At 40.9% G+C, this 25,319-nt stretch overlaps 1 protein-coding gene across 1 annotated transcript in view; it reads right to left on the reverse strand.

Moving 5' to 3' along the window:
• Nucleotides 1-25,319, reverse strand: part of CSRNP3 (cysteine and serine rich nuclear protein 3) — a gene marked incomplete at its 3' end in the record, with an annotated part of 86,525 nt that overhangs the window by 16,349 nt on the left and 44,857 nt on the right. The window contains exon 3 of the mRNA XM_082313256.1: nt 9,549-9,719. Within this exon, the coding sequence (XP_082169382.1) occupies nt 9,549-9,719 (171 nt within the window). The remainder of the gene's footprint in view (nt 1-9,548; nt 9,720-25,319) is intronic.

A 25,319-nucleotide genomic window follows, 5' to 3' on the forward strand; every position in this document is an offset into this window, starting at 1 on the left:
GCATTAAATGGATTTTTCCAGACAGTGTGTCCCATATGTCTGCATGAAACAGGAGGCCCCACTAATTCATTTTTCAAAGATACTCTAAAAATAAAACTTTAACGTCAAAACTGAAGAATGTATCAATGTAAAAAAAAAATACAGCTCTCATGAAAATAACAACAGCCTTAAAAAATAAACCTGTTCTGTAGAATAGCTTCCATGGCTGCTGTTCTTTCTCGCTTAGGCTGCTGTGTCCCATAAATCTCTGTCACAATGACGATTAATGGGAGAAGGGCAAATATTACGAAGAGCGGTTTGACAATAAAACTTCCCTGTCAGATTCATCCTGGCTAAAGTATGTTGTACAAAGCATTGATCTGTGCTGGAATTCTGTCACCAAACACACACAGTAAGTGAGGAAATACTTTCTGGGTTTGGAAAAAGACTCCTCAACGAAGAAGGTAAGAAAAAGGAGAGTCATTCAAGTCACGTGAGGTTAGAGAATAAAGAAGGGCCTTCGTTCATTAACAGTTAATTAAAGAGAATGAATCAATTCATATGGCAGAAAAGTTTAAACATATATCTAGAGGAATGTGTGAACAGACAAGGGTGAAAAAAGATGTAGCAATACACAGATTTGTAACAAATTAGTGTCAATATTTTCATAATATATTTTAATGTAACTAGAACACTATGGCTAGAGACTGTCTCCTTAGCGTTGTAGTTATATGGAAGAAACCAAGTCCTGCTGCTAAGTTAGTTTCAAATAATGGTTGCCGTCACCTTATTCCTACCAACAGGCTCATAATTATAAGATTTTTTTGCACTTACCTTCTGTATTGCAAGTAAAATTTATTTTTCATTTTATGTATTATTGGGAGATTGAAGAATTTTATTACTCGCTCTTTTTCCACAGGTTATTCAAAGCTATGTATCAGCAGCTCTCTAACTTCTGAAATTGTGCCCCCTTCTTTCCTCTCCCTACCCCCCACCGAGGTATTCTCAAAGCGGGGAGGGGAAAGCTAGAAGCAGAAGAGATTCCGACTGAGGTGATTCTCTGCTAGAAGCAGAGGAGATTCCTGGGGGTGAGCTCTTGACCTGCCAGCCCTTCCCACCCGCGGGAACCGACCGAGCCAGGAAGACCCCAGCCCAGAGAGGCGTCGGGCGAAGACGCTGGTGGGTGCCACCCGCACCCAGCATCCCCAGCCACTGCCTCCTCCCGCGGCTGGTAAGAAGTTCTGCAGCTGCTTCTGGTGCCCCTTCCTCCTCCACCTCAAGCTGTATTTTCTGCTCTCTCCCCTGAGAATAACCATCATTTATCTATTTGTGAATTTGTGAAAAATGAAAGACAACCCTCCCAACTCTTTCCACATTTGAAAAATTCAGTGTTTATTGTATTTGTTCATAATATATTTCTTATGTCTTGCTAACAGATGTCATCATGGGCCCATCGAACTCCCAAATCCCAAGAAAAGTAATTTTCCAAAGGGGAAAATCAATATTTACACTAGCAGTCAAGTGTATCCTTATAAGAAACATCCAAGTCTCATTTGCATATGAATAAATTATAACTGATGAAATAGGCAAGCAACAGTAATAATGTGCTGGCAGACTGAAACGAAGTTTTCCTCAACTGCTCTCACATACATATAATGCAGTATACACCTGCACTTTTTGTTTGCCTTTGAACATCCTGATGTTGCTCTCTGGGCAGTGGAGCCACAGCAGTGTGAAACCAGTGACAGACAGAGTGCTTCCTTCTGCCTGTTTAGCGGCCAAAACAGACCTCCCCACCGGGGAAGAGATCCCGCTGCAGCTGTATTCGTCTATGAAATGCAAAGCCTGCTTCCTAGTTTTACAAAACCCTGATAGGAATGACATCTTTAGCCCATCATGTTTTTAAAACATTTTTTACTGAGAAAACTGGTAGTTCTTTGATTACGAAACATAAATAATCTCAGTTCTGGCTGAACTCCAAGACATAAGCACTTTCTTCTGCTGTCTCAGCTATTCTCCTGATGTCAAAGACACATTAAAATAAATGTGAACCATATGGCTACCCGGCAGATTACTAGCACTCTTGCATCAATGAGGGCAAAGCAATTCATTGTCACTAGCGCAGAAATATCTTAGGCACATGAAAATTTCAAAAGGCTGGAAAAAACGTGCATGAAGCAGCCTTTTGGATTAAAGCTCTATCTCAGACCAGAGGAAACACTGCTTTTCTTATACTCTACTACCCATTTGTCTGCTTTTTACATACTCTTAGTGCCATATAAACCACTATGACAAGAAGGATTAACACCATTCTCCACCTGCTCCGTGACTTTCCCACGCAGTGTTTTATCAAGTCTAACACCGCAGAAGAGCAAAACCTAATCCATCGTGGTAATCCAGGTCAGAACATCACTTAGAAAAGCCAGCTTCCTTCGCAATCTTCATAGAAAACAAAAACTTGGGAAAAGGTCATATTCCAGAAACTGCTTCTACCTGTGTCTCCCACCTCTCCTTCTATCCCATTGCCTCCCAAAAGATTTTTCTAAGAGTCTCCATACACTACATTTACAAATTTTAAACCCTTAATGATGAAACACTTTTCCTACATGCTGGAAATCCACATTAAGAGGAAATGCTGTGATATACAATATACCCTCCCAAAGAAACATGTGGGCTTGAGGGCAGGGAGGCATTTTCTGAAATAAATTCAAACCTGGAAGTCTTGAAAGGAACTGTAGACTCAGAGAGGCGTAAATAGAGTAGTGGAAATTAGACAGGACAGGGACAATGCTGTGGAACAGCAACACCTACCCTAGTAGCATTTCACTGCTCCATCCTTCTGGTACCTTCCTCTCGGGGAAAGCCAAAGCTGAATGCACCTCACAGGAGGGGCTCGATGGGAATGCTTGCCTAATGCTACATTTATGTATGTCACATTTGAAAAGGTTTTTGAAAAATACTAGCTCACAAGACAAGTTTGACATGAATAGGAGAGGTTTTTCATTTGTACTTTAGTTAAACATTTTCCCTCCCTCAGAGTTTTGTCTAAAATCTCACAGAAATGTTAAATTCTTGGGATGCATGCTAAAAGCTGGAATTTTACTGCCAAAATTTCAGTGAAAGCTTTAAGTTTACTTCCTCAGCACCCTCTATCTCCAGAACGCTTTTCTGTGACATTCACCATACTAGTCCAGTTTCTCCATTCTGCAAATACGATCAGCCTGCAGGGAGAAGTGGCGACGGTTAACTGCTCTCTGCCTCACCATTTACTCTAAATGCCAGCTGCTGTTTCGTAGATGATTATTTCTGACCTTGGCCCCAGCTTCTAACAGTGTGAGGAGGGAAGCTGCTACCACCGATCCTTGCAGGAACACCCATGCATAAAAACTGTATTTGCTGAACTCTCCTAAAACGCTACAGGCAATCCTTTGTCCCATCTTATGGGTGACCGGGGTGAACAGCCATTTGATACAAATACAACTACCCATTTAGCTGTCTGTGGCTTTGCATTTGCAAACATACTTTGCGTATCTGTCATGAACATCTTCACCAAAAAAAAATTTGTTTATGTTATCTAAGCCAACAAAAACATCATGTAAGGCAAAAACTGTCCCTCTGTACAGTATACGAAATGCACTAATTTATAGGAGAAAACTTTTCAAAAATATAGAAGTAGAAATAGTTCCACAAATCCTTCTAAAAACCAGTGGAAGCCTGCCTCCTAACCCCTCTTTACATTTTTTAAAAACTCCCTCTACAATAGTCATTATTCCAGATGAAAGACAGCAGGCAAGATCCTGTCATGGCATACCCTGCCCCATCATTCTGTATGAGTATTTAAGCAAAGACATTGCAATACATTTCAGTGACTTTCTTTGCATGTCTCGGTTTTTACTGCCCAGATGAGCCGACTTATTTTAAAATCAAAACTGAGAATCTCTCAACCTGTTTGCATTTCATAACATGAGTCAACAAATAATGACGAGAACGTATTCCTCATTAACAAGGAAATTCCAAGCCTGGTTGCAAGCAATATAAATAATTACAAGATGTCATGAAAAAAGAATGCCTGCATTTAGCTACACCTTCTAAGTGTTTTCCCATAATAAGCCAGCATCACCACTTTAACTCATTTAGATTTCTATCGTTAACCAGCAATTAAACACACAGCTTAAGCTCAAAGCTCAGGTAATGCCTTCTGCTATTGACCTCACAGCAAATAAAACTTTATCCTTCACAAAAAGATAATTTAAGACAAGCTAGACCTTCCTAAGGATTTCACAAGATTTGATACCTTCTTCCAAGTTCTGCATGGCCACATAGATGAGGCAATCTCAATATGTTAGCAACGCTAGAATATGCAAAACAGTACTTTTAAGGGCGTACGGAAAGAAGCGCAACGGGGATTTATTTGTATTTTCAAATTCCTCGTTATCTTTAACGGTAAAACCAAAAGATGGCAAGAGCATTTAGAGACCAAAGGGTTTTCTCAGAACCCTTACTGACCAGCCACATTCATAACGAGCCTAAGGCATCCAATACTCTGAAAGACAGTATCCTGATTAGCAGAATGACAGGACCGATGATTACAGCTGCCTGCAGGATAACCTTGCTAATGACAGCGATAATGTTAATGGCAAGATACAGATAATTGATGGAGGATATCAACTAGACTGCGCGATGGTTCTACCTCCTGTTGATCACCTTGTCAGATGAGCTGGTGCTGGAGATTTCACCTCCCTCTGCAGGTGGAGAAGCCTCTGCAATAAAGGCATCACTCGGAAAGCTTCAGCTACACTATGCTGAAGTTGAAATGGCAGAGGAAAGCAGCAGCTCCTCTAAGTATGTTTCTTAAGAGATGCATCTGTGATTAATGTGGTATGGGGATTTTTTACTAGCACCAAAGTGCAAAAGACAGGACTTGATGAGGTCTTTCCATGTCTTTCAATTGCATGCAAGTCTGCAACTTAAATGTGGATATTTTTCTTTATCGGAAAAACAGATCAAGCATTAGGGGCAGGTACCTCTGTAGGGCAGGGAGAATCCCCGCCACCTGCGCTGGAGCGTGGAACCCAGCACACACAGCCGCAGGAACTGTCGGGGCGCTGTACTGACGTCCTGACCGCCAGTGCCAAAGACAACTTGCTGTGGAGCCGATGAAACACAGCAGCAGGGTGCCCTAGCTCAACAGGGCAATTTAGAGGAGCTGAAATGGCACTGGGTGTGCTCCCGCCCTGTATTTCATGTACCTCTAAGGAAAAAGGGAAAAAGTATTCTCAGTCCTGACTAATACTGCATATGCATGCTTGGACTGCGACTTGAAGATGAACACCCCTCTTTCTGATATGGAGGAGGGGCCATGAAATGGGACAGGTACGTGGACTGGTTAGTAATATGCTTTGGCATCCATTAAGGTAAATCTGCGGTGTGACTAACGGCCTGCTGAATCAAACTGAAATGACCTCAAGAGACTGAGAAAAGTAAGTAAAAAAGATGGTAGTGATTATATCTGCCAGTGGTAATGAAGGCAATCTGTCACCATTTGATAAGAGATTTAAAAATGTGCAGATGTATATACACACAGACCTGACCAAGAAAATACTACGTTTATTTATTTTTTTGGTTATGAACCTGGTAACAGTTGTCTATGCTTTATGGACTGTAATTTAATTTCCTGACTCAGGAAAGAACGCCTGTAACTCAGGCTAGGGATTTTTGTTGTTGTTATTGCTGTCTTGATTTATTTAAATGGATATATTGTCAAAGAAACTGTACTTGTCCCTGTGTAGTAGTCACAATGGATAGCACTTAGGGACATCTCAGTCATGTCTTTTCTGCCATCACACTACAGGGTTAATTGCTGACATCAAATCTATCTTCTGGTGGTTCTGCCCCACCTGAACGATCCACAGCAGCTGTGTGCCTCATTTAGCTGGCAGGTTAAACTGACCTTAAGGCTAATGGAGCAGGAGAGCTGAAAGGTTGCTGTTTATCTGACCCAACACATATTGTTTCAAGGGTTGTGTAAATACTGAGATGCATCAGCTATTCTAGATAGATTTATACACAAACTGCCTGCTTGCTGAAGCATTGAAAGAGTTATAGCTACAAGTGATTAAAAAATTATCTCTTTGTCAGGTACATTAGAAAGGAAAAATAAGACTTAGAGGGCCGTGTTAGGGTTTTTTTAAAAGCTCAGTTAAAGAATCAACATATAGATCTCAGTGTTGACTACAGGTAACCCACAACCTGCACATTCCCAGTCAGTAAAAGAGTGTGTACTGAACGTTGTGTAATAATAAATTGGAAATAAAAAATGTGATAAATGTTCAGTGTGTACTGAACATTTACTTGCATGAAAATGGACCAGAAGGAAGACAGTACACAGGATCTGACAGTGTCTCACAGAAGAGAAAAGAAAATGGTACAAAGCATCAGGAAATGGCTTAGAAAGATAACCCCACCAAGGAGGTACTCAGGCATGTAACAGAGGCAAGGGATCTGGCCAGCCGCCCTCCTGCACTGGCTCTTTTCAGTCTCTTTACTGAAAAAGTCTCACAGAACTCTTCCTTTCCATATGCACTTGAAAGTACGGATTCAAACATTCAACATAGGAAAGCTCTTATCTTTTCATTTCGGAGACAAATGTGTTTAAAGAATGAACAAAACACCTTTCAATGTACGTGGTTAACAGTTTTGTTATTGTGCAACACATCTGCATGTAGTTTTCAAGTGAGCATCACTTAGTAGCTCTGTAAGACACCTGTATTCATCAGATACGAACACTGACAATTTCTACATATTCTGCTTTGACAAGACAGGGCCAATTACCTCAGTAGGATCAGTTCATTTTTTATCACTGCCTAGAACTCAAAATATGCTTTTCCAAATAACATTGTTTAAAAAATCTGGAAGTTCATACAAAGTACATACAAAGAAAAGTGCTCCTGTCCTGAAGAGCATCCAACATCACACACAAAACTGATACCAACCGATACAAACCAAAATGAAAACAAATCCTGTGTGTATGAAAATGTCACCAGTTGTCCAATTAAAACATTCCTTCCAGAATCAAAGCACATGAAGACTCAAGAAAATGTGAGAAGAATAAAACAAAATAAAAATCCAATCTCAACAAAACTCCTGTTTTTTCTAGAGGTAGTCAGTTATCAAGTTAAAACCATCTTTCAGCATTTGTCAAGTATCTTTACTCCTTTGCATTTATTTTAAATATAAACATGATTAATTTTTATTGCAAACACATATTAACTTTCACTATCATACATCATTACTAAGACTCACCTTTTTAGCGCAGAGTTGCCCTTACACATAGCAGATGTACCTAAGGCTAGCTAAGTGAGTTTTCTAACACTGCTCAGTTGGTAGATGTCCATTATGTAAACATAGCAGTAACTGATATGCTTTAATATTAAGAAAGAAGAAGGTGCAAAAATCTCACTTGCAGCATTTTAATAATAAATCAACAAAATCTGACTTCCCCATCAGGTGCAACATGAAGTGCCCTTGGTAAAGTTACAAAACAATGATGCACGCTGGAAGAGAGTCTGGCTGGAAGACGCAAGTAATTCGGTAGGGATAAAACTGCCTTTCCATTCTAGACTTCATCTGAGCATCAACATCCTCTATTTTCTTACCACTAAAAAACTATCACCTTTATCAAGCCCCTGCAAGTACGCTGCACTACAGCAAAAGCGATGGAGAATGCTAGACGCTGAAAGATGTCACGTTCCAGTGGCACAGAAACTAGTCTCCAAAAGTCTTTTCCTTGAGGACCTTGAGATTTGCCCATTCAAATGCAGCACCAAGGCCGCCTGTTCAATTCACTTCTTCCCAAACCAGCCTTATATAATACTGGGATTATTCTGTATTGATTTCTTGGAATTTAGGCTGCTGCATCTGTATTAAAGACAATACTTTTTAAAAAGTAGTATCAATGCACAGGCAACAATTTACTCTATTTCCATATTGCCGACTGATATATATATATATATGTATTTAAAAAAATGTAATAGGTACAACTTCTACATATGTGTGTGTGAGTGCGTGCACAGGTAAACATCTATTACTCTGGCCACAAATATCTCAGTTACATGGATCATTAATCATAACACTGAAATGCTATAGTTTCCCTTACAGATTTTATTCAAAAACTGAATTATTTATTGTGTCAACTACAATCAAAGCTTATTGTTTCATGCATGTATTACAACTTCCAAGTTTCTCCCCTGAATTACAAGCCTTCTTTGTATTATCTGTGTATTCACAATAAAATTGCTGTCTTCTATGTGAGTGGCAATGACTGTTTGATGTAAAAGCACTGCTTTCAGTCTATGATGAATAATCATCTAAGTCCTTAAACAGATGCAAAAGTTAAAAGATCAGCATGCAGATAATATTGTCACCAAGCTATTTCTTAATACTACCGAAGAGATTTACTGGGTCACTTACTCCTTTGTAGTATTTCAATAAAATAGGTCCCCTACTAGCATTGCATCTTTAATATAATATACCACATCAAGATTGTTATATGTAAACACATTTGAAAAGTTGTGCCTGTGTAACCCTTTGCACAGGAGTGTTCCATACTAGAGCAAAGAGGATTTGGACCCTCACATCCAAACCCTAGCTCAAACTGCACAGCAGCATTTGGTAGGCGAATCAGTTCCAAGAACATTCATATCACATGCTACAAACATGATTTCTGGGCACAATCTAAACCACATAAGGATCACACTGTGTATGGGCAGTGATCAGGAGCCTCACCTACTCCTTGGCCCACAGTCTTAAGAAAACAGCTTTATAGCCCCTAACTCCAGTGGGGATATCTATATGCAACAGAGTTAAAGAAGGCAAACCCCTGCTTTTTAAAACATGCATTTCACTATTAAAACAGTATAACCACCTAAAACAAGTATCATAAACTACAAAGACAAACCATAAATTCATTCTTCTTAGATATATATGCTGCACATATAGCTTTGCTAACTTAAAACCAAATTCTTATCTGTACACAAAACCATTGCCTAGTTCAGAGGCACCCTCCCCTACATGAAGAATAGAAACTATCGCAAGAATGAGTCCCATACACAATGTTCCTCAACTCCAAATAAAAGAAAGCTTATTATTTTCCTTGGAGAAGAACTCTCACCAATACAATACGGCAGACAACTGGCAGCTGCACTACACTTATCTAAGGAAAATAAACAAACTTACGTAAAGCACCTTCCCTACAGTACCTGTTTGAAATACCTTAAGCACAACTCCCAGTGTTAACTACAAACAGCTACATAATTCAAATAGCAAATAGGCAGGGGCTTCCAAGTGACTTCAAATTTTTACGGCGACAAATAGTTTAATGTAGTTAACAAGGCGGCAAAAGGGTGCAAGTTTGCCAAGTCATTTTGAGCAAGTCACAAACTGAACACCGCAGAGAGTCCATTTTATCATCTGTTCAATTTAAAATCATCATGTTCAATCATCTAACCATAAAATTTATTTTATTTTGAGGAACAGGAAGAATTATTTAGATACACCCCTTTAGTACTTACGGGTAAAATGATTAGAAGTGGATGGATTGACACTATCACCACTGTCAGCACTTTCACTGCTAGAAATGTCATCATCCGATTCCCGCACAGAGGAACAAGGTGAGGAGCCATCAACTTCTTCAAACTTCCTCTTTAAAATTCCACTCATCGCTGCAATGCTGTCACATGCACCTGTAACAGGAACAGAGGCAATGAGGCACTGAAACATCCAACTGCACAGTATGCAGTCAGAATCAGAGAATGCTTTGGGATGGAAGGGACCTTTAAAGGTCATCTAGTCCATCCGCCCTGCAATGGGCAGGGACATCTTCAACTAGATCAGGTTGCTCAGAGCCCCATCCACCAATCTCCACTTTTACTTAGAAGTACCAATAAGTTGCCGCTTCTGATCTTGAATAATGATTTAGTATGAAATTAGATATAATTAACTAGGAGACGGTGAAGCAATAGGAAAGGAAAAAAAACATCAAAAGTCATATTCTAACTTGACATGTATGGAGATGGTTATTTTGCTAGAATAATGTGTAACAGATTGCTTTCAGGGAGTATTTTTCCCATTTTGATGTCAACAGCATCCCTGATTTCTAGGTTACGTTGTGAAATTTCAAACAAGGAAAAAATGGGAGCTTCTTTTCAAACACCTTCACTTGGTCCTTCCCTTGGCTGCCATGGGAGGAAGAAATGTTCACAATCAGGGATGAGATTAAATAAGAAGAAATCATTCTGAACACTACAGTTCCTATTGCCAAATATATGTGATCTAATCAGTGTTCACATCACCCCTATAAGAAATCCATCTGATAATTCCAATACTCAGACAGATAAAAGGCAACAAAGTCACAAAGACCATATGCCAATTTAGTGCTCAATACATGCCTGGAATTCAGAAATTCCCCACTCCAGTCAGAGACACCAATTGCCTCCCAAACTCTCTCCTTCCCACATTAAGAAATGAGATGCCAATTATAAAGCAAAGTATTCAAGCAGAAATTTAGCAGCAGAGGTAGAAATATAACATGAATTGCATGTAATTAAGGAGAAAGTGTACCCTTAACTAACTGAGGAGAGATCAAGGACAGCTAGAGCTTGCTCAGAGGACACGCAGCTGCCACCATGCCACCCGCAGCACTGCAGAGGCAAGCAGTGCTGATACTTATCCAGGCAAAAACTTTGTCTAGGATTGATGACATGCTGGACTCACCGAATAGGACACACAACCTAGCGCTATGGGCGAGAAAAAAATTTGCATTCCTCACTGAAACAGAACTTTTTAAATCCCTGCAGCTACCTTTAGCACTCGTTAATTCCAAGCCAGCTGCATTCTGCTGCACCCAGGAAGCTGGACTAGATAAGCTCCAGAGCCCACTTCCAACCAATATTTCTGTGGTTATATGTTTAAAAAAAAAAAATCTGTCAGGAAGCTAACATATGCTGGGCTAAATGACTAATAGGAAGTAAGACAAGGTTAAGGCAGAGACTCCAGTACTGGCCATACTGTTCAACAATTAACACATTTCAGAGTTTTGGCCCAGGCCACCTCGCACTCTCCTGGATAACGCAGGATGAAGCAGGTGCCAGAACCATTCCCAGCAAGCAGGCTGGAGGAGGGCATCCGGGTTTTGGCAGAGGGCTAACAGTTTAGCCACTGTGGACAAGAACCGTACCCTGCCACTTGGCAGCAGAAGCCAGAGAACGCTGTCCTTAGCCTGCATCTTTTTATCTTTTTAATTAATATAGAGGTAGTCTCAGTGATGTAACGGCTATGTTCTGACCCTGTAAGCACAGCACTCCAGTAGATTCTCTGGTATCTTTGCTCACACTTGGTCTAGTACCAAGTAGTTTCAACGTCTCCTATGCATCCTATAGCTCCCTTCAAGCCCCAACACCAGTTTCCTTCCTGGAAAAAACAAAGTCACAGTGTGAAGAGGTTTGCAACCAACTTTTGGCCTGATACGAAGCTAGAAAAGGGTAAGGGTGGGTATATGAAGCTGAGAGTTAAAAAAAAAAAAAAAAAAAAAAAATGATGGGGTCACCAGGTTACAGAGTCTGCAGGACTAATTCAAAATCATAATTCAGCAAACATTGAAGTCTGTCTATAGGAAATCCTGGGACTGAAGACCAAGAATATCATGGTTTCAGCCCAGTGCAACAGAAAGTTAGTTCTAATTACTTGTTCTGCTTTGCTGACAAGGCATTTTACATTGTCTGCCAGCTCCTAAGCACAGCATGAGGGAGTTACGGGCAGGTTTAAACTTGCCTTTGTAAGTCAGAACTAGAAATTATGGACACATTATACAACATTTTTGTGATATTATTTAATTACAAGGACTAGAACAGAAGTTTTATAGTAAGGGAGTTCATTCACCTTTTAGGAAGCAAAAGCTCTGAGAAGTACGTACATGATTGCACCAAGTTTAATATCCTGTCTCCAGCAGTACTCAGTATTTAACGCTTCAGCGGAAAGCAATGGGATGAGAAATCCAGCCACAACCGCTGCAGATACCTGGCTCTGCTTCCTCATCCTTGCAGTCAATTTCCCCTAAGCATAAGGCCGAAACGTTGCTATACGACAGTGCACAGCCTCTTCTAAATTCATCTGACTTGCTCTCCTGAGGCAACAAGTTTCATATTAGTTTATTGGGGGAAAAAACCCACAGTAAAACACATCTGAAACCATAGCCACAGACCCTTCAAAATCACAGTAGTTTCAGCCTTTGCAATATTCTGGACAGTAAACAGCAGCAGAAGCGCACCAGTGTCTAGCAGCATGCTGTACTAGATAGAACTCCACACGTACAGGTATTCCCCACAAAGTGGACATAGCTGAAGAGAAGTCACTGAGGTCTTCTTGCTGTTTTATAGTGATATTTCCGTTTCAATCGCCAACGGCGATTATATTACAAGGGAGGTGCAGCGCACCTGCTGATCCTGTACGGAATTGGGAAATGCCTTCATACTTGGGGGGGTGTGCAGGGAGGGAATGGCGATGGGAGACGCAAATGGAACTGCAGCATCGAGTTACTCATCCCAAAGCTGAGGAGTCTGCCCGACTGCTGCAGTTACCGGAAAGCACCTGGCGCGTTCCTGCCTACGCTCCCAGTCTCACAGCTGTGCAACCCTTACCAGCCTGCTCTGGGGAAGTCCCCAACACAGCACAGCCTCTCGCTGACACTATTCCACTTTTCATGTGGTAACTGAAGTGTTCATCAGCCAGAACAAGGAAGAGAAAGTGAGCAAAAAACTGTGCAGGTCTGAAAACACTTGTACACTCAGTTACTGTTCAAACAGATCCTTCCCAATTCTAAGTTAATGATTTCCAGAATGAGACAGGGATTTCCATCAGAAGGTATCCAACTCTTGAGAGTAACGTACAGGGAGCACTGGTCCCTGATACAGTCATCTTGAGTCTGCTCTGGGAACTGGTCCCAGATTCCCTAGGGCCAGAAAACAAAAGCAGGGGGTGTGGTGCGCAATCTCAACAGGTACGTGTTGCCACGAAACACAGTACGGCCACCAGTCACAGTTACACCTGCTTGGTCCACCCCCTGCAAGGGCACAGGGGCATACAAATGGTTGATTACTGTCTGTTGACTGAGAAACAGCTGCTTACAACTGAGAAACCAGTAACTTTTAAATGACTCCAATGCCTTTGTCTTTGACGGGTCCTCAAATCAAAACCCCTCTCCTAGAAGGCTCTGCCCATCTGCCACCAAACTGTCTTCTTCAAAGGCATCTGAGCTTGTCCAGGGTCTCACTTTCTCACTCTGAAGTTCCCCCAGCATAAAGGCAGCTTCTGCACACACCCAGAAGTTACAGAGATTTGAGATGCCTGAATAACTTCATGACCAGGTTTCCCTGGGAGTCTAAAACCTGGTGTTCTTCCAAGCAAGGTGTCTAAGAAGAAAAGGAAAACAGAGTATGAGTGCAGAGCATGTTGAGAAGGAAAAGGGACGGAAAGGTTGGGCCAGGCCCAAACCCATGAGTGACTGTTTATGTACCCGAAGGCTGGTTAATACAGCACAAGACTTGGCATGCCACCTGTACAGACTCTCTTCAGACTACGAATCTTGGCATTATTTTCTATACAGTGAAACGGTTTCCACCTAAGCAAAGGACTAGGGTGCTCTCTGCTAAGCTATAGCTTAGAGGCAGCAATTACTGAACAACAGATTCAGCTCTCCAGCATCTTGGTGAGTTTCTTAGGTGTTAAACTACTGTGTAAATTACAGGAAACCCACTCAGCAGCAGATCTTTACAAGAAAGATGTTTTAAGAGGAAGAGTGACCTATGCCCTGTTCTTGAAAGGGAAGGTTTATGTGCCTGCCTTCAGGAGCGGGCACTGGACTGTGACTGTGGACCATAGGGAGCTTCGATAGCAAACAGCTGAGCTGTGGTTCCATGCTGAAGGGTAACTGCCCGGACGCTGGGGATTAAAACATTTAACTCTCAAGCATCTAACCTCTAATTGCCTTGCTTCCTATTTCATTAAGGGGATGTGACTTAGGGACTAATCCTGAAATTTTACTCAGTAGTAAAAGACCTGTGGTCCTCAATGACCACAGCCTATCCTTACTAGATTAAAAAAAAAAGTATTTCTGCTCACAGAGAGTCGTTGGAAGGCCTGGGTACTTTACAGCCATCTCGCCACTGCTAGAGAACACACGCTCCTCCCTACAATATGTTACTGGACCTCTGCATCTGTAAATGAGCCCTGCTGGCACTGTAATTTTGCCTTGTCTTCAAACACAATGGGATTCTGATCAATTCTAAAACACTTTAAAAGGAAATGTTTGAAAAACAAAGCAGATGTATTAAATAATAGGATCTCTAGGGGAATGATAGCTTGGCCTGTTCATTTTCAAAATTCTTTTTCTGATCCCTCTCCCCTTCAACAAAAGGCAATTGGATTCCTTTAATTTATCTTCTGGCCACCTTAAAATCAACTCAGCTCTCTTACCACCCTTAATTACATTAAAGGTGGTAAAACATTAAGTTTGCATATCACAGCTAACGTAATGTCAAGATTACACTTTCAATATTTAGTTGGAACTTCTCTATGAGGAAATACACCTTAGACTACACAATGCTTGCTTTAACTGAGAAAGCATTAACACTTGGAATTGGAGTGACACAGTATTTAGTTGTAGCCTACACGCTTTCTTTCAAAAATATTTCCAGCCATCATGACTTCAAATGCGGAGGATGTGAAGTGTAAATGTCAACAATGAGACTGCCAAGGGGATGGTCAAAAGAAATGGCTACAACAATTTAAATGGCTAAATAAATACAGGCTAAAAGTCAAGTCAAGGGTAAAGATATAAATTCATACTGCCTCTGGCAGGAATCAATTATGCTGGCTATTCTGACCTCTAAATATGTTCTTCTGGAAAGGGGAACATGAAGAGCTTGCTCTTATTCTCTCACTTTTTGCCTATTTTCTCTCTTCTCCTTTGCAAGTTTCATACGTACCTTCATGTATGTTTAAATTTGGCAAAAAGATTTAAAAAGTGAAAAGAGACAAACTGTTTTATCTGTGTTAAAAAATAATAATAATTTAAAAAATCTTGCAACTACAGTGGTTGAAAAGCACTCTCAGTCCCAAGAACTTTGAGGAAAAGGCTTGAAATTTTTAGTGGAGAAATCTCTCAAATATCAACGACATGCCTAAACACGTGAAAAATTGCCTAAATTAGTCAGTTTTTGAGAATGACAATAAGGACTGAATAACAGTACAATGGAAGAGGTAAAACTGGAGAGAGAAAAAGAGGTGAGAAGGGATTGAAGGCCTAAGTAAAAGGTTATAAAAAAACCTCCTTTCCTACAGAAGTTGGACTCTGATCCAAAACCAGTGAGTTTCAAGTTTCCTTCACTGTTTAAGAGAAATATAAATGAAATAGCAAAGCCATGTGCTGTCACGATCACTGCAGGCCAGTTATAAAGAAGGTAAACAAAGCAGGTATAAAAAAATATGGGTGTCCTGGAAGTTGAGTGTTACCATGCAGCAGGTATTCATCTATGCTATGTATCTGAATATATAGCTAAGGATTTGCATTAGCTCAGCGCACTTTGAACAAGCCAGCACGATCAGCAGAAGCAGATCAGTTGTATTAATATACCCAGCTTCTCAGCAGAACTAATTTGTGAAGCAGAATGCTGCCCTAATACAGTTAGACCATTTGCAGTACCCTTGTGAAATGTATTCTTAGTTTTAACAGGCATCTCTGAAGTGTAAATATACATTGCTTTGGATATCAAAATAAATACACAGTAAAGGGTCATATGATTGCAAAAATTATGCTATTTGCCAATTATTCATTGCTTAGCTCTGCAAATTTTGTTGCTCTGCTAACATAGGTTTTCTTTTGTCACACACTGGTAAAATTTAATTATGTATACATGTTTAACGTAGATGTTTAATATGCCTTAACAAATACTGTTAATAAGAATTCATCGCATAGGTAGCATGAAAAAATGGTCTTAGCTTATTATGCACTAAATCCTGAGATATTAAAGAACTGCCTGTGCACAGCCAGCAGCCATTTGCGTGTTAGTATTGCTGCAGCGTTATACAATAGGCATGCTCAGCACGTTCCCTAATGGAGACTGCTTCAACTTTCCTCTCCTTAATTCAGCGTTCAAATTCCAGCTTGGCAGATGATTTTGTCCAACCCGATGCCTTTGTCTTGTCACATCCACCCAAGAAAAGGCACAGCTGCAGGAATACCTTCTCCTATGCCTATGCAAGCACTGACACAGACCTGGGAGCTCCAGGAGCCTCCAGGTTTTCAGCACAGGAGAATACGAAAACTTGTGTGGAGCCCCTGATACGACAATGGTCAGATCACGTTCTTCCAACTTCAGTAACAAGTCATTTAAAACTTAAGAGTATGAGCTTGGTTCTTTGCATCTAACAACTTACAAGCAAACAATCAAAAGATTTTGGGTTGATGGGCTTTTCATTTTTTCCTTTTTCTTTTCTCTTTTTTTAAACACCAAAACCATAAAAATCCCCCCTAACATCTTGTTTTTATCTTTGTAATAAATGTTAAAATTAGAGAGAACATCATTAACCCAATTCTCTAATACCCTCACAGGGCTGTGCACATCTTTAAGACACCAAATAAATATTTGGCACAGCTATTAGTAGCAACTTGGTGATAGACTGGCATCTCTGGTAGCCCAAAACACTTCTTGAAGAGGTTACTCTGTAGCTTTTTTCTACTGGGGAGCTGAAAGAAAATAGAAACTAAACAGCAGCTCAAAAATACCAGAAAACCTATTATTTTCTTTAGCAGAAATATTTGAGGAAGAGTGTATGAAACAGGCCCCTATAAACAAAAATAATTTTGGTCAGCGGGAGCCAACATTCAATTGCCACCAATGAAATAAATATAGCTCCATGGCATGAGAGTAAAATCATGACTTCATTCACGGCTTGGCCTGAAGTGAAGCCAAAATTAGTAAAAAGATGTTTAAGTGCATCTTTTTCCCTGGAGAATAGAGTCAATAAAACTCTTCGTACTGGAAAATATAAATTATTAATATCTACTGGAAGGCTGTGATGTTTTGAAACTACTATCTTCAAAAATAGCTTTATGGCTGTAATAATTCAAGCTTTCTATCTAAATCAAGAACAATGCACAACTAACATATGATGTTACAATCTGCAGGTTTAATGCACACCCAAGACAGTCCTAAGTAGGCATCCAGGCCCACAAAAAAATGACACTTAAAAATAAAAGACATAAAATGAGTATTTGTTTCTATTATTTGCTTTTTGACTTTTCACCATACCTGGTGTATCTATTCAACCTGGAAAACCAATATGTTTATTTACAAAACCCTGAAGATTTTTAGCAATAATATGATTTCAACAACAAACACTGATGGGGGAAATTCACCAAAAAACCCCTTGTAACATGCACAACAAACTACTGAATGCGGGAAATAGTGAATTTATACAATACAACAACTGGTAAGATTCCTCCTGCCACTGACACATATGTAGAGTTTTGACAATTCACCTTCTCTCTTCTAAGAACAGGACAAGGTAAAAATAAGCGACTCAGTTATCAGCTAGAAAATACAAGTAGAATTTAATTTCAAGTTTACAAAAAATATTCTGAGAAACGAATGGAGTTTGATTCTTTATAGATTTGCATCTCCTGGATGGGATTACCTGAGGCACAGTAGGGGGTTTGGTTCACTGATGGTCTTCCCCAGCGTTGCAGTGTTTAGTGCATTCCTCTATGTGGTTACTTTGATAATCAGGGATTTAGTCAGAGTGCAACCCTGTTTTCACTGGTGTGAACTAAGTGTCTCTCTCTTTTCCATCTCACCACCCATTTGCACAATACTTGAAGAAGATCTACTACTTCTCTTTCAAGCTCAGCTGAAATGAGGTAATGGGTTAAAAAAACTAATAAGGAAAACATGATAGACATATTGCACAATATGATAGGCATAGAGAAAGCATAACTGCATAAGCCTAATTTCCTCAAGAAATCAGCCAAAAAGATCAACTATGCTAAGATTTCAAATTCCCAAATTTAGTGACCACAGCATCACAGAATGAGATGGCTGATTTTTATGAAGAGACAAAACATGCGTAATCAATAAACTAAAACATTTCTCTGTAAGCCAGTAGTCCTCTCAGTAATTTCTGCAACTAACAACTTCAAAAAGGTAGGACCTTTAAAGTGCATATTCCATCACAGCCAATCTTTCCAATAGTAACTTCATACTTTTGGCCAGCAAAAATTACACATAGGTCCTTACTCACCTGTGCGTGCACGCCTTGTGTACTCAACACAAAGGCACACGAAGGAAGGGTATATGGTGTTATCACAACATGAATGTGTAAAGACCGACCTAAAATTAGATCCTGATTGTGTTAAAATTGAACATTGACTCTCTTCTCTTTTTTGTAATACTAAAGAAAATCTGGAGTTTATGGTTGTAGCGACTTGGCATCATAATAAACATGTCTAAAAATCCCTTTCAGTTCACTTTATAATTCAAAGCTGAAAACTCTTCCAGAAGGCTGACAGAAGACCTGCAGGTCTAATAACAAGTATGTACTCATCCAATTCCCAAGGCACTCCTGTCACCGAGACAGTGATGAATAGAAACTAAGCAGCTAGCCCATTCCCATAGCATTGCCTGACTTGTAAGCACCTTATGACCATTCAACGACATCTCAGCCAGAGGACTCTGCTGAGACAAAATTAATTATCTGCCCTACGCTCTCCTGAAAAGCACTGCTATGAAGCTACGTGGCTTCCACTTTCAACTCGAGGTATTTTTTTTTATTTTATATATTTTATGATATTTTGCTTTATCAAATCTCCACTTATTCTGTCTTTTCCAGGGGAGCTGAGATGAGAAGGTTAACACTCTGCAATTTTCACTTTTCCATTTTACTGTTAGAAGATGTTTGTTTAGAAATAAGAGTGGGTGAGGAGGGCATAACAGTAAACAACTGAGAGACTTAATTGAAAGCTACAAAGTTAAACCTTGAGCTACTCTGAAAGTGCATGGTTCAATACAGACTCTGGTACTACAAGAGAGCAAAACAAGGGCAGCTCTGCAAGCACTCCAAGTCCCCCCAGAGCCATGGGGTTTCCCTCCCCCCCATAATAAAATACACCAAGACAAAAATGTTTGCTTGAGAATAGCCTGCTCAGCTGTCACAGCTCATGTTGGAAGTAAGCAGTGCCATCATTTGTTATCCACACTAAAAACAATGAATAAATACATTTTGTGGCTTTCAACATTTTTTTTGTTTACCCTTTCACCCCCACACAAATGGCATTTACTAGAGATTGCTATCGCTTAGGAAGTACAACTGAAAACATCTGCAATCCAGCTTACTTTTTTAACGTATTCATGCTACATTAAAAGGCAACTTTGTTCAATTATAATAAAGAACAGATTTTAAATCACTGAGCAGTTCATTATCAAATTCAGATCCCTCTTCAAAAAAACGCCAACCTCCTCCCGAAGCCACGGCAATGCCAGCCCATTTCATCCTCCCAGAAGCGCCAGCCAGCTGCTCCTCAGGTGGGAGATGCCCACGGGCACCGGAGGAGGAGCCCCGGCCCCCACTCACGGGCAGCCCATGGAGACGGGTTTGAAAAAGCAGCCCTCGTCCCCCAGCTGCGACCCCCAGCTGGGAACCATAAGCCCCGGTGTGGGTCCGCCAGCCTCTCCTTCCACAGCTCGGGTGGCCGTGCGACCGCGGCTGCAGGGACGCCACAGCAGCTCCCGCTGCTTTCAGCAGCAGCACTTTTATCGCAGGGCGTTAGAGATCCCCAGGCCAGCTTTGGACCAGCGAGCTGAGGTACTGACACCGGGATAGCTGCAGCAGCATAGAGCTCAACACAGACCAATTTATCCTGATCTGCAGCACAGATGAAAAACACGACTTATTTATAGGCACGCACAGAAATGATTTACCAGTATGAAATAAATGAATGTAACACGACCCCAAATTCCTCTTGCTGCCCTCGAACGGGCAGCACGCTAATGAAAGCTACAATTACCACAGAGGCTTATTTACTCTGCAGCCTTACCCGACATAACAGTATCACTTGATTGCATTTCCACATCAAAATCCAAGGACTACACGGGATGGTGAAGCTACAATTAGTAAATGATCTTCTAGTTCCTGCCCACATTCCTCAGAAAGACTGATGAGGGTCAGGCTCCATACCATGTAGGCCATATTTCCTACTTCACACTAGACAATAAAATAAATATGCAAATCCCTATTGCTTATGAAAGAGCAGGATACTAACCACCCCCAAACTGAACCAGGACATCCAGTTAAATATTTCATGAAATGATTTATGAAGTAGTAACCAAAAGCCATCTATCTTTTCATCAGAAAGCCTAAATGCAAGTCGTCCAATGCTTCTGAATGTTAGGTTTAAGAAATATCCTTTCTTATATTTTTGCATTTAAACATACAAAAACCTGAAAAACTCAAGCAGCTCCTCTGCCTTTTATCCCTCATTTCGCTTTTAGACAACTTACACATTAAGCAGATTTTTCCACCCAATTTTTATGGTGATACACATTTATGGGTTTTTTTTTCCCCATTTTCCCTATTTCATTGTGGAAAAAAAGATATGAAGCGACGGAGAACTGCAGCAGAGGTCCTTGAAACGCAAACTTTTTTGGGAGAGGGGATAAAACTAGACAAAGAGGAGCTGTTGGAGAAAATTATATGTAAATCTGAAAGACAAAAAAGCCCACAATTTTCTAGATTTTTTTTGTTAGCAATTATTCACAACTCCCATTTATCACACGTTTCATTAGAATACTGTATCCATATTTGTGGAGAGATGAAGAAATTAAAGCCATGCTATTTATCCCAGAGCTGTTTTAACCTAGCAAATATTTTTGGCTTGTGTGCATTTGTAGATGAGTCATATCTGTCTTTTATCTACATTCAATCTGTTTCTCAGGGTCAAAAAAAACCTACAAAAGAGCAATAAAGCAACAGTGATCAAAACTCACCTGCAGGACTTCAAATAGCATCAACGTTTTAAAGATGTGATGGTGTTTGCTGATGTTTTACTGAGGGAATGGCATGTTTACAATCCAGTTTTTCTCAGCATCGTAACTGGTTCAGAGCAAGGACGAAGACACGTACTGACAGACTACACGTAAATTTATCTTTCAGACAGCTTTACCAATCTTGCAATAGATTATACCTGCCTCACTTCAGCGTGATCTTCCATCTACTTGCTCAGGGAGGAAAAAAAACCCCTAAACTTCATGTTCAGTTACTAGAAGTAACTTTTAAGAGCAAGTAAGAGTTTTAGATGGCATAATCATCTGTTGCTATTTTGGGGAAAATGTTTTAAGCTTTGGAATGAGTTTCCAAACATTTGCCATTATGTACCCTAAACCACGGCTTATATGTCTTCAATTAATATGAAACGTAATTATTCAACTATTGCATCTGTCCAAATCAATGCAATTTTCAACAAAAGTTAATTCCTCGTTCCAATAAACAAATGAGACCAAATATCTAAGATACACAATAAACATTGTGCCTGCTCAAACCAAAACATTACACGCCAGACTTGGACTTCTCAGATCTAGAAGTAAATTAAGACCAGTAGAATTAATGCTGAACTTCAGTAATACAGGAGATCAGAATCATATCTCTGTCTCCAAAATGCCTAATGCATGCAGAAAGATTTGGTTCTATTTCTGATGCTTAAAGGAGCTCAACACCCAGCATTCAAATTGCAGCACAAAATGTTTATTTAAACCATAGCTTCAATGGAGTTTAGATAGGGGAAAAAGCGTATTTCAGAATTACTGTAAATTGGCAGCAACACAGAACACCTGTTTGATTCAGGAATTCTTTGTGTTTTTTTCTTTAAAGTTCTTTACTTTATACTGGGAGCGCTTTAGAACATGAAGTGCCTGATCCACAGGAAAGACGTTTGGTTCTTTGTTTCCGCTGTGCCCACATGGAAACGGCAGGTGTACTTCAAAGTTGGGACTCCATTACAGCAGTGGGAATGCCGTTCCACAGGGACGTTCCTATTGTTAGTTTAGTGCACGCTGTTAATTTTATCTAAGTACATACTTACTGTAAGTACCTAACTGCCTCATAAATCCAAACTTAAAATCCGCTGTACTCATTTTAGACCAATATGGTAATTATATGATAATTGCATGACTATATGCTGCTTTACTTTCTCCGTTTAAACTAGCGTAGAGTGACGCGTTCAGTGTATCTCATCCAATCTGATGGTAAATACTGCAGGTGTTACTACAATTTCACCAGCGTTCTCCGTTAAACAAATTGCTAGTTGCATACGCGAAGGATGATGAAACAAATACTTTAACGCATCCTTTCAAATCTATTGTCTAAAACACGGACAAGCCTGTTTTCAGAGGGCTGCCAAGCTATAGCTGTCTTTTTCTATAGAATTACTTTTTATAGGAGAAATGTTTTAATACGGTGACTGCAAAGCACCTTCACCGGGGTTTTAGTCATATTTATAACTGGGAAATTCTGCACTTAAAGACACACCGAATTTCTGAATCTAAAACAGCGTGGGCGAAACAGCCCCCTGCCGAAGAAGAGCCACACACAGCCCTCTGCAAGAGCGGCTCTTGCTCCGCACAGCACCCAGCGAGGCGCGGGGCCGCACCGCGCCCCCGCAGAGCCCCAGGAGAAAGAGCGAGGGCCGAGCCCCGGCGCTCCGCCGCCGTGCGCCGGTTCAGCCGAGGCACCACAAAGCGGGCGGGTTTCGGCCGGGGCACCGCACAAATGCCGCTCTCCCGCGGCCGCAGCAGCCCCCGCCGTGTGCCGCCCGCCCCGCCGCCCCCCGCTGCCCGCCGCCCCCCTACCTGGAGGCAGCGCCGGCCGCGGGCGGCGGAACGGCCCCCGCCGCGCCCGCCATCGCGCCCGCCCCGCCCCCTCATTTGCATGGCCCCGCCCCCGCCGCAGGGCATGCCGGGCGCAGCCCGCCGGGACGGCGGCCCGCAGGGGCAGCGGCGGCCCCCCCACCGCCTCCCCAGCCCGCAGCGCGGCCGGGGCCGCGGGCCCCCGCCCCCGCCCGCGGCAGCGCCCGCGCCTGCCGCCGCCCCCCGCCCGGGAACGGGCGAGAGCCAGCCCGCCGCCGCGGTTTCCAAGGAGCCCCGCATCCCCCCCGGCTCTGCAGCCAGAGCCCCGGCTTCCTTCCCCTTTTTCCCTTTTGTCAATTAAAGAGGGCAGGGGGAAGGCGCTGGGTGTAATGCATGCACAGCTTGTTTCAGCTCACCCACGTGAATTAGCATCACGCACAGACACAATAGTAAAACTGGACCGACACAACGCGAGCGCATCCACAGCGCTGGCGGGTAGTGCCTGCGCGGCAGCGCGCGTACCGGTTACGGGCCCTTCACCCAAACCTTTGCCCGCTGCCTGTGCCGAGGTTTAGTACCCGTATTTACACAGGAACAACAAAAATGCTCTTAAACCATTCAAATAGGTATTTATAAAGAACATTTCTGAGTGGAAATCATAAGTTCACATGAAAATGACATCCTGTTCTCTACATTTTGTTTCCTTATTTCCCCAATCGCTTTTCAAGGGCTCAATCTCGCTACTGCTGAAATATTCTCCAAAAATCAACGGATCTATTTCTTTGAAGCATTACCAGCATATCTAGTTCATGATTTCTGAGTGCTGGAGAAGAAAGAAAAACACTACTGTAAAAAGATTTATGGATAAAAAGTTTTACACGGTTAATTTCTATGTGATGTGATATGACGGAGAAATTAAATGTCTGTCCTCTGTAAGATAAACACAGGCCACTAAAATCTTTGGGGGCAGTTTTCAAAAAATAAAATATTATGTATAATTAACTAAGAACTACCATGAGAAATAAATACTTGCTTGAAAAATAATAACATATTTTGCATTAATATTAGAGTGAAATAAAAGCAGAGGGTTATAATGTACCATTCCTCCGTGTATACAATTGTATTAAAAAAATAACACAAAACACCACTTTCAAAATTATCCAAGAAAAACGTGGAGGGGAAAAAACCCAAATGCAAGTGCACTGTTAGAGATGCTCCAATGTTATATTCTTTTTAACCGAACACAGACACCACGAATTTCCTACTGAGAAAGAATTAGTCTCGAATACATAGCAGAATAATAGATTGTTGTTACTAAATATTTTATGATATTGGTAAATGATCCATCTAGCATCAATTTAATTTTACTTGCTACCCGTTTTTCATGCACAATTGAAGTTTGAATTGCATAGGAATAATAGTAAAAACATTTTTACAATGAATCTGATCAGAAAACTTACACAATTTATTTAGCTTGGTATCACATTGATGTGCATCCTTCCAATCCCACCTTACAAAATGCAAAAATACCCTGGCTTTACTAATAATAAGGAAATAGCAAAAACCCCGCTTATATTTAAAATACTGAAGTGTGTGAAGAATCTATAAAACAACTGACCTGTTCAAATTGTTGTTTTTCCAATCCATGCACTGTTTTTATTAATTAGGAACCAAACCAGATTGATCATCATTTTATAACGTTTGACATATTCACTGTCTTCCCAGTTCCAGCAGAATCTTCTTCAATTTCCCAGCACTGTGTTTTATTGCTGGTACCATATGCTTTATTGTTCAGCCACAAGAGCTTCGCTCCGCACAAAGACTCATTACCTACTGCTTGCTGTGCAGCTTCAGGCTCACTGAGGCTGCCTGCGGGATCACATGGGAGTTTTGTCTGAGAAAGCCAGGCATGCCACTGATTTCACCGGCTATGGATATTTTTATCAGCTGAGGTCTACTATGAGGAAGGAATAACAAATTCTAAAGCTTCTTTACCTCATTAAGAAAGCAGTCGTTATGGAAATCCCCTCAACTTTTTGCTTTTTATTATTACTCCCATTGTAACACAGGTTCAAGCAGAAATTCAAGAGAGTTGTGACAAGCAATTTTTTTTTTTTCTTGCGGGGAGTGGCAAAAACTGTGCATTGTCTGCATCGCTCCACATCCAGCACACACTGAAATTAATATTCCGAAGAGGTAATATTTTGCCAACACTTAATCTGCCAGTGTTTACCCTTTACGTAGAGGATGAGCTTCTGAATGAAAAACTGTTCCTAAATAGCAGCCCCTTGATTTAAATTTGTCTCATCAGTCAAGGGCATTATCCTGTAATCTTTGGTCATAAAATTAGTTTTGCTGGTTTCAGCGAGACTACTCAGGTGAATAAGAATTGGC

Source organism: Platalea leucorodia (assembly GCF_965183815.1).
Source record: "Platalea leucorodia genome assembly, chromosome: 5".
Taxonomy (NCBI): domain Eukaryota; kingdom Metazoa; phylum Chordata; class Aves; order Pelecaniformes; family Threskiornithidae; genus Platalea; species Platalea leucorodia.